At 45.2% G+C, this 13,549-nt stretch overlaps 3 protein-coding genes across 10 annotated transcripts; 2 read left to right on the forward strand and 1 right to left on the reverse strand.

The window, feature by feature from the left end:
- The first annotated feature begins 400 nt into the window (after positions 1-400).
- Positions 401-7,140, forward strand: gipc1 (GIPC PDZ domain containing family, member 1). Of its 2 annotated transcripts, XR_007486804.2 has the most exons (9): positions 401-686; positions 941-1,660; positions 1,777-1,871; positions 1,939-1,986; positions 2,098-2,322; positions 2,387-2,564; positions 2,658-2,831; positions 3,025-3,701; positions 3,985-4,190. XR_007486804.2 is itself a non-coding variant. In XM_049745509.2 (7 exons), exons 2-7 carry the CDS (start codon positions 4,186-4,188, stop codon positions 5,641-5,643), a joined length of 1,008 nt encoding a protein of 335 aa, XP_049601466.1. In that variant the 5' UTR covers positions 3,145-3,701; positions 3,985-4,185; the 3' UTR covers positions 5,644-7,140. The 2 variants fall into 2 exon arrangements, 1 of the variants encoding a protein (XP_049601466.1); XM_049745509.2 differs by lacking the exons at positions 401-686; positions 941-1,660; positions 1,777-1,871; ... (2 more) ...; positions 2,387-2,564; positions 2,658-2,831 and adding exons at positions 4,548-4,733; positions 4,836-5,016; positions 5,089-5,201; positions 5,290-5,371; positions 5,492-7,140 and having other exon boundaries at positions 3,145-3,701; positions 3,985-4,479.
- Positions 7,141-7,174: 34 nt separating this feature from the next.
- LOC125983843 (E3 ubiquitin-protein ligase TRIM39) lies at positions 7,175-10,053 on the forward strand. Of its 2 annotated transcripts, XM_049745499.2 has the most exons (6): positions 7,179-7,783; positions 8,032-8,127; positions 8,496-8,726; positions 8,845-8,867; positions 8,972-9,090; positions 9,298-10,053. In XM_049745499.2, the coding sequence occupies exons 1-6, from the start codon at positions 7,235-7,237 to the stop codon at positions 9,855-9,857; spliced, it is 1,578 nt and encodes a 525-aa protein (XP_049601456.1). In that variant the 5' UTR covers positions 7,179-7,234; the 3' UTR covers positions 9,858-10,053. The 2 variants fall into 2 exon arrangements, with proteins under 2 accessions (XP_049601455.1, XP_049601456.1); XM_049745498.2 differs by having other exon boundaries at positions 7,175-7,783; positions 8,972-10,053.
- Positions 9,096-12,684, reverse strand: LOC125983894 (uncharacterized). Of its 6 annotated transcripts, none has more exons than XM_049745618.2 (9): positions 12,493-12,684; positions 11,773-11,882; positions 11,541-11,678; positions 11,394-11,433; positions 11,247-11,312; positions 11,090-11,162; positions 10,799-10,828; positions 10,519-10,556; positions 9,096-10,429 (listed from the first exon to the last, which is right to left on the reverse strand). In XM_049745618.2, the coding sequence occupies exons 1-9, from the start codon at positions 12,545-12,547 to the stop codon at positions 10,239-10,241; spliced, it is 741 nt and encodes a 246-aa protein (XP_049601575.1). In that variant the 5' UTR covers positions 12,548-12,684; the 3' UTR covers positions 9,096-10,238. The 6 variants fall into 6 exon arrangements, with proteins under 6 accessions (XP_049601575.1, XP_049601570.1, XP_049601574.1 ...); XM_049745613.2 differs by having other exon boundaries at positions 10,519-10,634; XM_049745617.2 differs by having other exon boundaries at positions 11,090-11,165.
- Positions 12,685-13,549: the final 865 nt, after the last annotated feature.

Consider the following 13,549-nt stretch of genomic DNA (forward strand, 5'->3'; position numbering starts at 1 on the left):
GCATTAGTTATCCTATTTGATAAAGTACAAAATATAGTGCGCTACTTGCACTGAAAAAAATTTTTTTTAGAGTGGTGGCTGCAACGGATTATATATATGCATTTGTAACAAAAATTAAATGCTTGGACACGATTTGTGTTGCTACCAACGCTTTTTTGCTGCAGCTGTACGTAAGGAATTGTCCACGGTCCAGCGTAGTCCGACACAGCCCAATCGTGCCTCGTATTGACTTTTTGTAATAACAGCACAGTTGCCTCTGATAAAGCAAACCTCGCATACTTGAGCACTTTGATTGGAACGTCAATAACAGCTTTCGCAAAGCTCTCAAGCGCATCACGATGAGAAAAGGTGACGGCGCTTCATGTCTTTGTCCAAAGTGGATTGATTTCTGAAGGTCGTGCTCGGCGCCGGTTTAAGTCGCCAGCTTGTGTCACGCCCGTCGGGCCCTTGTTCGAGTCCCGCCGGCGACTCCGCGCCTTTGACGTGTTTGTGATCGCAGCCCCTTTATGACTCAGCTGCAGCACGCGCAAGCCTCTAAAACACAGTCTCTGCATTATGTGCAAAGGGATCCATGTTTACACTCAAGAAATAAGCATAACGACGGGCCCGTTCTGCAGGCAACAGCAGCAACATGAACGGCGACAAGTTTCACCCGTTTCCATTTCTGCCCACTAACATCCACCCTGGTGAGTTACAAGCAACGGAAGTGCTAATCTTTAAAATTGCATTGGAAAAATAGGTTTCATCATATGTTTAGGATCATGCCGGAACATAAAAGAGTTTTGTAATATAATATTCCCAAATAGTAGCATGTGGCTTATAGGCATGCAAATGATCACGGTGCAAAAAACTGCAACTTGTTTCAAAATGTTAAACATTTAGATTTTAAAATAAAAATATGGAAATATTTTGTCCGTCCTTACAATTTGATATCTCTTAGTTACAGAAGCCCGAGACTTCACCCCCTTTATGGAAGGCTGCGTGCTGTTAAAACCTGACACTAAGGCCATCAGAAATGGAGCGATGCCCATGAGGAGATTTTGTGGCACCATTCCAATCGTTGGCGAAACCAAGCAGGAGCTGGCGCAAACTATACCGGAGACCGTAGATCAGATTTCCCAGGAGGTGGTGCCGGTTAAGAGGACCAAGTGGCAGACAACCCCAAAACAAGACATCCAACCCAAGGAACAGAGACCGGAAGTCGCTGAGGTTCCGGGGAATGTTCTTCAGGTCAAAAGGACTAGTAAACGAAAAGCAGTAATAAAACTTGAGTCCCTCACCAAGGAGCAAGGACTGGACGTCTCAGCCAAAGGGTTGCCCGCTATAAGGCCGAGACGCAAGTCCAACGCTAAAGCGGATGTCCTCGCCAAGGAACCCACCACCGAGTTGTCCGTCAAGGCCCTGCTGGCTAAAGTCCTAAACAGCAAATACAGCGCAAAACCCGAAGTGGCCGTCGTCGCCAAAAAGCCTCAGGTAGAAGTCGCCGACGTGTCCGTCAAAGCTCTGCTGGCCAAGCTGACCACCAAGAGGAAGTCCAGCGTGAAAGCCGAAGTCCAAAAACAAACCAGGCAACCCGTGAAGAATGTCGCTCAGAAGTCCGCCACCCTCCCGGCTTGTCCTTGCTGCCCGCCCGCCTTACAACCGGCCGACACCACCCGAAGTAAGTTCAGAACTTTGCAAAGTCACAATCCAGTACTGCATTTGAATTCCTCCCCCAAAAAAATCAATTTGTCTGCTCTGAGGTAAGCAAAGTAAACCTGATCTTTGTCTTTGCAGCATTGTTTGTGCAGAAGTATCAGCAACTAGAGAAGCTCGGGGAAGGAGGCTTCGGATCGGTATACGCCGGATTCAGGAAAAGCGACTATTTCCCAGTAAGTGCGCTTTTACGAACCCATCCAGCATCGTTCCCCGTAATAACGATTTGACTCTATCCCGTAGGTGGCCATCAAATACATCCCCATCGAAAAAGTGGAGAGCGTCTTTTTGGTGAGTGTGCCAGCCTTGCCCAACATGCTTAAAAATTCAAACAGAAGCAAACCTATGTAAAAAAAAAAAAAAAAAAAGAAATCCTGACAGTTTATATTTCTTCATCTGTAGTACATCAACGGAAAAGTCCAGAAGGTGCCCTTAGAAGCATGGCTCATGCTGCAAGCATCCTCGTTAAAAAACGCTGACGGCTCCTCCGCAGTCGTCCTGCTGTTGGACACGTATGACCTAGAAAAAGAGCTGGTTCTGGTCATGGAGAGGCCGGTACCTTCCGTGGACCTCTTCACGTTCAGGACCAAATACAAACTTGGGCCGTTGGAGGAGTATGAAGCAAAGGTAAAGAAATTCTTATGACTATTTTTTATTTTTTAAGTGGCTGTAAAACTCTTTTGTTTGTCAGAACATCATGAAGCAGCTTGTGGACGCCGCAATCAAAATGCACGCCGTCAACGTTTTCCATCGAGATCTGAAGCAGAGGAACATCTTGCTGGAGGCCACTTTCAGTCTCCCTCGAGTACGCCTCATAGACTTTGGCTGCAGCTGCTTTGTGAACGAAGAACCTTATCGAGAATATGCCGGTAAAGCGGGAGAAACCAAATGGAAAGAAAAAATCATCACCAAGGATTATCTTAAGAAACATAGCCCGAAATATTCTTTGTGTTTACCTACAGGAACCTTACGGTACGCCCCTCCAGAATATGTTTTTAAGCGGCCGTACAAGGCCGGCCCGGCCACCGTTTGGCAGCTGGGCGCGCTGCTCTTCGAATTACTGGACGGAACGGAACGTTTTGATACACTCATGTTCCTCTTTAAAGGCCTCACGTTGAACCGAGTACTATCTCAAGGTAAAAGTTATCCCTGAAGCGCTTAGTAGACCTTTAAATGTTTAATTGGAATTTGTTTCAAACTGGGGACAGATCAGTGATTTTAATTTACACTTCAGGGGTGGTCTTATTGTTTCCAAACGTTGTGAAATGGTCTATAAAGTTTATTTTTTTCTCCATCACTGCAACTAACAACCTATTTTGTTCCCTGCAGATTGCAAAGACTTCCTATGGATTTGCTTAACATCAGACGTGGAGCAGCGAGCCACATTGGAGCAGATGCAATGGCATCCGTGGCTACTCTGATTCCACACAAAATTGAAATATAAAGACTTTAGCCTGTGTTGCAAGACTTATGCAGGCAACTATGAACAAAGTGTGGACTTTTTAAAAGAAAATATTTTTTACATAAAAACAAGATGTCTCCGGAAGCCAAGAAAGAGGACAAACATGGTGCAATCAAGTATTTATGCTGGCATAACTACACGTATCATTAAACGTTTGAACTGTCGTGATCCATGTAAAAATATTTTGAATAACAGTTCGGAATGTGGATGTCCATGTTTCCGAGTGGACGTGAAAGCGTGATGGCTCTACCCTTAATGCGTTTCATTTTTCCAAGTGAACGTGGAGGCATCATTGCTCCACCCCTAACCGGGCTGGAAAGCTAAAGCTAACCATCCGCAGCTGCATACCAGCACGCAAGCAGTACACACCCGGCGCATTTCATCCCCCCTCGCTTTTAAACCCCATCGAGAACAACCGCAACTGTCAGCTGGGTGGTCCAACTCTTACGATTTCATTTGTGGATCTTATTTTGTTGACAACTTCACCTCAGGACTTGCTGTTAGTGGACTAGCTAACGACACTTGGCTAAAAACTCCTGCTCGGGTAAGACTTGACTGGCCCGTCCTGTTTTAACCACACTCTGTTCACAAGTCACTATTAAATTGAGAATTTTAATAAGGGCGTCAGTTGTAATTCATGTTTGTGTTTAAATCGGCGTGTTGGGCTTTCCGATTTCCGTTAGCGTGCTAGCTCTGACATGACAGGTGAGAAAAAGCATTTTATGGAAATACATGGATTTGAAAGCATCTACAGATGTGTTTTGTTTGGGTTCGCTTATGTAACAAAAGAACACTCATCGCCTCTCTCATTCTTTTTTGTTGTTTAGCAGCGGACGACCCCCCGCGGAACCCCTCCTGGACTTCTATTCCACTTCTCTGATGTGTGGATTTGTGTGTCCACACCCTGGCGCTTTAAGACAGCTCTCGAGCTCGTCTGAAGCACCACAGTCTCACTGTCACCTACAAATCCAACCCACCTGCTCATAGGACCACCACTGTCTCAACAACCCCCCCCTCCCAGAAAGACTATGCCTCTGGGTCTGGGAAGAAGAAAGAAGGCGTCGCCCCTGGTGGAAAATGAGGAAGCGGAGCCCATCCGCGCCGGTCTCAACGTGGACGGTTTGAATGGAAGCGGAGTGGTGGGCTTAGGAGAAGGCGCTGCCTCGGAGGGTTTGCCCCCGCCGCCAAGCAGCATGCGGCCGCGCCTCATCTTCCACACGCAGCTGGCCCACGGCAGCCCCACCGGACGCATCGAGGGCTTCAGCAACGTGCGGGAGCTCTACGCCAAGATCGGCGAAGCCTTCGGGATCCCTCCGGCGGAGGTGAGTCGCCACGTGGACCTTTCATATCAAGACCTGAGCAATATAAGCATTTTCCTCTTCCTCTGCAGGTGATGTTTTGCACATTGAACACTCACAAGGTGGATATGGACAAATTGTTGGGGGGGCAAATTGGGTTAGAGGACTTTATCTTTGCCCACATTAAAGGCCAAAAGAAAGAAATTGAAGTGTTCAAAGGGGAGGATGCACTGGGCTTGACCATCACTGATAATGGAGCCGGTTATGCTTTCATCAAGGTGAGGTGCTTTTTTTGAAAAGTTCTCTCCAGTGAAGTGGAAAAAAATTGAAGATTCCACAATTTTTTTGTTTTTTTTTTTATACCCACCCAACTCCTGCAGAGAATCCGCGAAGGCAGCATCATCCATCAGATCCAGGTGATCAACGTGGGCGACATGATCGAGTCCATCAACGGCCATCGCCTGATTGGGTGTCGGCATTACGAGGTTGCCAAGATGCTCAAGGAGCTGCCCAAGGGCAAGGACTTCACCATCAAGCTGGTGGAGCCGCTCAAAGCCTTCGGTAGAGCTGACGTGGATTTGATCTTCCCGTCTGTGTCCTGTGTGTGTGTAACTGAGTGTTTACTATGTGCAGATATGATCAGCCAGCGATCTGGAGGCTCCAGGTCATCATCCGGGGTCCAGCTAGGCACCGGCAGGGGAACCTTACGGTTGCGTTCTAAGGGTCCCGCTACCGTAGAGGAAGTGGTGAGCTTGCAGTGAACTCTGACGAGTTGACATTTTCTCAATTGTGTATTTGAGTGTGTAATGTTTTGGTCTGTCACGCCTTCTTCAGCCCTCGGCATTTGAGGAAAAAGCCATTGAGAAGGTAGACGACCTCCTGGAGAGCTACATGGGCATCAGAGATAGCGAGCTGGGTACGTCGACTGTAGGCTTTCGTCAAGTCTTGCTAACATTTAAGAAACATTTTTGTGAGCTAATTCTCCTGTTAATTTATATTGAATTTTGGAAGCCTAATTTGAAACTTTTCCCTCCAGCGGCCACCATGGTGGAGCTGGGAAAGGACAAAAAGAACCCAGACGAGTTTGCCGAGGCTCTCGACGAGACGTTGGGCGACTTCGCCTTCCCGGATGAGTTTGTCTTCGACGTGTGGGGCGCTATCGGCGACGCTAAAGTCGGACGGGTGTGAGCGTCACATGACTTGCCGACGAAGCCTGACGGACTTGTGTGTGTGGTCACTACTTGGGAACTCAACACAAATGGTTTGTTTTTATTCACTATACTGTTTAACTCCTGCTGTTTGCCATTTTTGTCTTTGGTAGAGACTTTTGTGACAAAGAGGTGGAAATCAAGTGCATTTATTTTTATTTTACCTCGTCTTCCTACGGTTCCCATCTATAAAGGGGTGTCAGGGCCACCCTGGAAAGTTCAAATGTATTTTCTCTGATACATCTCAAATCATCTTTCCCCATTGAAATGAATGGAAATGCCACTAATCCGTTCCAGCGTCACAAAAATCACAGTAATTTAAAGAGTCGTCTGGTTTGTTGCATGCAACTTATGTGTGTATGATTTTCACATAAATCTGGTAGTGCAATTATTATTCTTTTTGAGTGTGGCCCTAGCATTCCTCGGCAGGTGTGAAGGAATAGGCGTGCGTAAGCATGAAGACGAGCCTCGCGAACGTGCATGCCGCACACTGACTACTGCAGGGTTGAGAAATCTTTTCCCTATCAAGCCGCCATTTCAGTCCCTCAAGGGCCACGCATGTCTTAAAATGTTCAATTTGTTTTGTTAATGTTTCCTATTTAGTTTGTATGTGTGTCAACTTGCATGGTGGGCCATGTATTGGTTGCCCCTCCCCTTCCACACACACACAAATCGATGTTATATGGTGTTCGGTGGCCCGAGACAACAGAGGCTCTGTTGTATTGGCAGTGTTGTGTTTATTCCGAGCCTCTCTACTTGCTTCATTTTTTTTTTGACAAGCATGTTTTAATTTTTATTCATCAACTTTGCTGTATTTGACTTCCAAAGGAGAAGTGGGCTGTCAAAAAGGTCATAATGTTAATTGTAGCTTGCCTAGCGGTAGTGTTTGAGTCGCACCTTCTATTGTGGTGACTGCGGTATTACTTTTGATGACACTTATATTGTAAAAAAAAAAAAAAAAGCAGTGTTAGGTTACTTGCTTAGGTTCAGAGATGCAGTTTAGTTGCTTTGCTGTTTTTTTTTATGGCTAGTGTTTTTATATAAAGTGATAAACATGACAGCGCTGTGGAAGTAAAGCAATTTAAGTTATAAAAACACTTTTTTCTTTTCAATACGAGTTCATATAGGAGGAAGGTCTACTAGGAATGACTTCTGTTATGCGTCTTCTTGCTGTTTGGGGAAAAACATGCTCTTATGTGTGGGCAGAATTCTGAAGCCATTTTGTTATTCACACTTTGGAGATGATGTTACTAAACACTGACTGCAGCAAACGTGACTTTGTATGGCACTCTTCATGGCTAATTATAATGCAGTTCTAATCAAGATCACATGGTTGGTGTTTTTGCTTCAGTTTCTTTCTCACCATTTTGGAAACAATTTGTTTTTTTTCTGGTCAGGTTGACAGTGTGCATCACATGACCATGTGTTGCTGTTTCCACCTAAAAAAATAAAGCAGCCAATGAGGGCTTTTCCCAAACCTGTTTTTCGACTCCCTGTAGTTCAAAAGCCCCTGTTGCCGTAAACCCAGCCTAGTCCACTCTCGGCAGTTTGAGGATCGCATTATCTAAGCCATGGCGTCACGCCCACGCGCTTCCTCCCAACCCGGGAAGCTTTCCTTCCTGCAGACCTCCAAGGCGAACACGGCCCTGCGACCGCGGGCCGTGTCGTCGCGCTCGAGTTCCGTGCTGGAAGAAGAGCTGTCGTGCCCGGTGTGCTGTGAGATCTTCAAGGAGCCCGTGGTGCTCAAGTGCAGCCACAGCTTCTGCCGGGCTTGCCTGCAGCAGTTTTGGAACAAGAAGAAGGCCCGCCGCGAGTGCCCTATCTGCCGCAGGAAATGCTCGCTGACCGAGCCCACCGTCAGCTTGGCCCTCAAGAACGTGGCTGACACCTTTCTGGTGGAGCAGCGGCGCCGGGCGGACAGCGCGGGGGCTACAGGACTGAACGGCCACTGGGATGAGGAGCAGCAGCAGCAGCAGGTGGTGAGGTGTGATTCCCATGGAGAAGTCCTCAAGCTCTTCTGCCTGGATGACTTGGAGGTCCTCTGCTGCGTGTGCCACACCTCCAAGAAACACCACGGTCACAGAGTGTGTCCTCTGGAAGAAGGTGCGCACGATTGTAAGGTAGGTCTGGTGCTAGTGACAGATTTTCTTGTGTCTTTGGCCGTATTTTCATATTTTGGGGATTTCATTTGCCCTGTTCTGATTCATCACTATCAATGTGTTTTGTATGTTTGTTATGCTTGAGCAACTATAAAATATTTATTTTGGTTGCTTGTTTTATATTTCATAAGGTTCAAATGCAAGACTATGAAATGTGTCATCACCCTTACACCTGTCTATTCTTTGACATGTCATGGTGTCGCCCTCAGGAAGCGCTGAAGAAGGATCTGATCCCCCTAAAGAAGAACCTGCGGCGCCTGTATGAGGCCAAGCAGGAGTGTGATGACACAACTGTGCACATCAAGGTATCAACAAACAGAATGCTTTGAAAACAATCCAATGTGATGAAAGATGTTTTTGCAGGTGAATAATAGACAACAGTTTTTTGATGCATGTTTTTGTTTTATAGAAAAAGAAAGTGTGGGCAACATTTAAAAAGTAATGACAAAATGATTTAATTAAAATTGCACAAAATGGAAAAAAAAAGGGTCAAAAGAAAACATTCTTAAACAATTTAATGTAGTTCAAAGTTAAATACAACTGAACTCTACTGAGACAATGATTCAATCACACACCACTAGAGGGAGCTTTTGAGCCACTAGTTAAAATTTACTGAACCTGACACAATTTGGAGTTGTAATCCATGTTGTTGACTCATTTGTATTTGTTTCAGAACCAAACTCAGGCCACTGAGCAGCATATCAAAGAGGAGTTTCAGCAGCTGCGTGATTTCCTACAAAAGGAGGAAACAACACGGCTGGCCGTCGTGCAGCAGGAGGCGGAGGAGAAGCGAGAGCTGGTGAAGAAGAAGGCCGACAGCATCACCAGAGACATCCTTACCTTCTCGCACGCTGTCATCGCCGTGGAGAATGAGATCGCGTCCGCCGACGCGCGCTTCCTGCAGGTGACTTTACGTTTTGCCGATTCATCTGCAAGCCGAGCGGACAAATAAAGGGATACTGTCATTAAAAGAATGTTAGAAATAGATTCATACTTGAATGTTTTTTCACTTTTCATTCTAGAACTATCCCAACACGAAGAAAAGGTAAGCGTGTTTATATTCATGACGATGCCATAACCACTTTAACCCGATTGTGTTGTGTGTGTGTTAGAAGATTTGAATGTTATTTTTTTTCGGATGGTTCAAAGGGCAGAGATTCAAGTGAAGGATCCGGGAAAAGTGCCTGGAGCGCTTCTCAACGTGGCAAAGCACGTCAGTTCCCTCAAGTACCACATTTGGGCGAAGATGGTGGCCATGGTTCAATACAGTAAGCACATTGCAATGCTTTATTTATGTAGAGCAGGGCTATTTTCTTGTTACCATGACAACCGGGGGTGGAGCTTGTTTGATTCAACTTGCAGAAGCAGAGCGTGGGAGAAAAATGGGTGGGCAATCTGTGTGGAGATAATTAGTAAATTAGCCACATTTTTACATAACTCATGTTTGAAAATTATGCTCATTTTTTTTCTTTTAGCACCCATCACCCTGGATCCCAACACGGCGTATTCGTGGTTGTCCATCTCCAAGGACCTCACTTGCGTGGCTAACAGCGGCTCCCTCCAGCAGCTCCCAGACAACCCGGAGCGGTTCGGCCACTTTGTCTTCGTGTTGGGCTCCGAAGGCTTCACGGCGGGCCGCCACGCCTGGGAGGTGGAGGTGGGAGACAAGGAAGACTGGATGCTTGGGGTGGTCAAGGAGTCCATTGACAGGAAAGGTCGCATCTCCGGCTGCCCCGAGGGCGGTTTTTGGATGATCTCACACTACGAGGGTGAGTACTCGGCCATGACCAGGCCCAGCACCACCTTGCGCGTGGAGGGCGAGTTAAACAGGGTCAGGGTGCAGCTGGACTATGACGCCGGCGAGGTGATCTTCTCCAATCCGGTCAGCATGACAACCATCTACACATTCACCGACTTCTTCACAGACAAAATGTATCCGTTCTTCTGCCCTGGGGCAAATATCAACGGGAATAACCCCAACCCACTCAAAATCTGCCCTGCTACCGTAGCGGTGTGGAACAGCGCCACATGGTGAAGGAACCAAGTCCATGTTACCACCTGGAGGTATACACTTACCTCCAAACGTATTGGAATAGCTCACAAGAGCAATCCCAAGGTTTTGGGAGGTAATCTTGCTGTTCCAAAACTTTGAGGAGATTCTACTTCCCTCTCTCAGTATCACCTTAATGACCAGAAAATAATATTCAATTAAACTATCGTACAACAGCTCATGTACGTAGTTTTGTCATTTATATAAGTGATTCTTCTGCCTACCACTAGAGCAACCTCCAACACACACACACACACACACACACACACTTCCTGAGCTGTCTCAGAAAGTACAGCCGGTGCTGGGCCTTCTTCCGGACACAGCCTATGTGGCCGGTCCATTTTAGGTCCCGAGAGATTATGGATCCTAGGAACTTAAAGGTGAGGGGTGGAAGTGGTGAAGGGTCTCTCCTGGTCCTCTTTCATCTCCACGGCCTTGAGCTGGTTCAACTCCCGGTGGTTTTGGCCACACCAGTGGACCAGTCGCTCCACCTGTCTGTACGCAGTCGATAAGAGTGGTGTCATCCGCATACTTCAGGAGCTTCACAGAAGAGTCGCCTGAGGAGCAATTGTTGATAGAGAGAATGGTTAGCATTTAAAGACCTGCAGAAGAATTTATTTACTGGCAGAGAAGAAACAAGTCCGACCTAAGCTTGGGCGAGCTTGGGCAGCCTCAACGACAACCCTGCAGACAAAAGCGGCCTTACTGGAGGTGCAGAGTGTCCCCATTGTTTCCCTTCTGGTTTCCTTTTCCCGGAATGGACTAAATTATGAGTGTCATGTGGAGGTGTCAAAATAAATCGATTAATCAACAAACATCAATTATCAAATGAATCTCAAATTTTGATAATCATATTTGATAATCAAGTAATCCATAATTTTCCTCTAATTTCATAATTTTTTTTAAACAAAACAAAAAAGCCTTACTTGGACAGCATCTTTTTCTTTTCTTTTTTCCTGGTGGGGAATAAATTATGAGTGTCATGTGGAGGTGTCAAAATAAATCGATTAATCAACAAACATCAATTATCAAATGAATCTCATATTTTGATAATCGAGTAATCCATAATTTTCTTCGGTCAGACAAAGTAATTTTCCTTTAAAATAAGTATTGCATATGGCTTGTTGGGTGGCGCCCGCCTGTCAACGTGCTCTGTGCTGTTTCCGCTGTCATCGCCAATAACTTTACTGAACAAATGTAGAAAAGTTTTATATTACCTCATGCACTTCCTGCACAGGACCACGACCGCGATCACACCTGCAACCACAGCCACGACCCCCAAGATTATGCCTGCTACACATACAGTCATTGTTATCAGGGGGTGGGACTCGTTTTCATCCGTGGCATTTCATGTCAGACCAGTCCCATACTCACCATTCTTTAAAGTATCATTGGCAATAGGATGAGTTACATTGGGCTGACTACTGGCTCCGGGCGCTCCTAACATGCAGATCACAGTTTTGAATTGTTAGATAGGCGGAATTTTAGGCATTTCATGACTCAGACCAGTTCCAAACTCACCATAAGTACAACAGAAATCTGTGCTGTATTCAGGTATCCCCTGAAACACAAAAGACGGTACAATTGACCACGATAGAATCCACGGTTCAAAAAAATCACATAAATTTACAGACAAGTTTAAAACAAAATGGAAATAGCATAACTTACATTACAATTGTGGTACACTATTGAACCGTTAATGCAGTGGTTTAAGAAAATACCACTCTCATTCATAGATCTTGCGAATGTTTTATCGATGTCAAAGCTGGGCGGATTCTTGCTGTAGTCGGCATGGCCGATAGTAGTCTGTTAGCAAACAGAACATTGAAGATCAAGATCAGTTTCAGATCGGTACATAAAAACAACAATAACATAAGAGATAAGTTTGAAATCCAAATACCTCATCTTGCAGAACGATAATTTGCCCCCCTGGGGAACATTTATCAAATTTGAGGAAGCAGCCTTCGTTGCCTTGAATTTCACGGCAAGACACTTCATCCTGCACAGAATCTACGAGAAGAATATTTCGTCATTCCCCTTAAAGCAGGGGAGTCAAACTCATTATTTCCACGGGCCGCATTGTAGTCATAGCTCCTTTCGGAGGGCCATTATGACTGTCAACCCAAATAAATGTATGAACACCTCATATTATATACAGTAAAAGCTACAAAACAAACTGACAAATAACTCGTTTTCAAATCAGACGAGTAAAAACTGGTCAAATATATAAAAAAAGGTATTAAATGGGAGGACAATTTGCACTTCTAGTAATGACATGAATTTGATGCACAAATTGTCTTCGCGGGGCACATAAAATGATGTGGCGGGCCGTATCTGGCTCCCGGGCCATCATCCCGGGTTCATCATCCATCCCTTTTCTAAACCGCTTAGTTGGGATGTGAGAGGAAACCGGTGTGCCTGCCCGGAGAAAACCCACGCGGGCCCGGGGAGAACATGCAAACTCCACACAGGGAGGGCCGGAGGTGGAATTGAACCCGCACCCTCCTAACTGTGAGGCGGACGTGCGCATGCCCAGTGTGCTACCCAGTGCCCCACAGAGCCGCCTCCATCATCGTCTATTGCTAATGATTAGCAACACAACAAATACATGAAAACCTACCTCGGTTTGCAAAGTAAAAAAGTAACAAAAAAAGTGCAATCATCTTTGGTCTCATTTATGCTCGCTCTTCGGGCCGAACCCGCACAGACAAACAAAGAGAATCGTGTGTATTCATGAAAAGCCGGTGGTGCTTTTTCTGCCGATTCAGAGCGTTTGCGGAGGTACAGACAGCCCCCTCAGACGTCACGTCCGGTTCTCGCACAGCGGAGAAATCACGTGAGCACAAACTTATCAAAAATAAATCATTTAAAATAATTATTATTTGAAATAATATTTAAATTATTTCAAATTTTAAAATAATTATTATTTTAAATAATTATTTTAAATAATTGTTCTGAATTACAACCACTTCAGGGTGTGCCCTGCCTACTACTCGATGACGACTGGGAGAGGCTCCAGCACGCCCCCGACCCCCGTGGGGTCAAGCGGTATAGAAAATGTATGTATGGATGTTCTGAACTAAAATTTCAATCATTTTAAATAATTGTCCTGAACTAAAATGTCACTAACTTTGAGATCAAGATCAACAAACAGCGTGGAGTAGCTTGTTCTTCATCTATCCAGGCGCCTTAAGAATCCTGCACAAGAGACTGTGTTCACTTAAGATGTTGTTTAAAAATATATTAGCCTACTTTCACTGAAGAAAATAACTACAATTTCACTTCAACTCAAAGTATGGACAATTTTAGGCTTGACTGTATTTTTAATGGCACGAAATGAGTTAGCTGTTGTGGCTGGCCACCAGGGGGTTCCCTTGCACTTTAGTCCAGCAAATAATATTCAATTAAACTATTGTACAAAAGTTCTTGTATGTAGTTTTGTAATTTATTTAAGTAATTCCTCTGCCTAAAGAGTATGACCCTTTTCATCAGCAATGTTGGTTATTTGTTAATTCCAAATAAATAAAATGCTGAAGTCATTCATTTAATTCATTTACATTTTTTTAAATCAACAATAGATGGCGCTAGCTTGTTTGGACACAGCAGAACGCCGCGCATGATACGGAATATGGAAATCACGAAGAAGAATAAGCGGTTTCTGATGTCGCACGCTGGTT

This window comes from Syngnathus scovelli, chromosome 16 (assembly GCF_024217435.2).
Source record: "Syngnathus scovelli strain Florida chromosome 16, RoL_Ssco_1.2, whole genome shotgun sequence".
Lineage (NCBI taxonomy): Eukaryota > Metazoa > Chordata > Actinopteri > Syngnathiformes > Syngnathidae > Syngnathus > Syngnathus scovelli.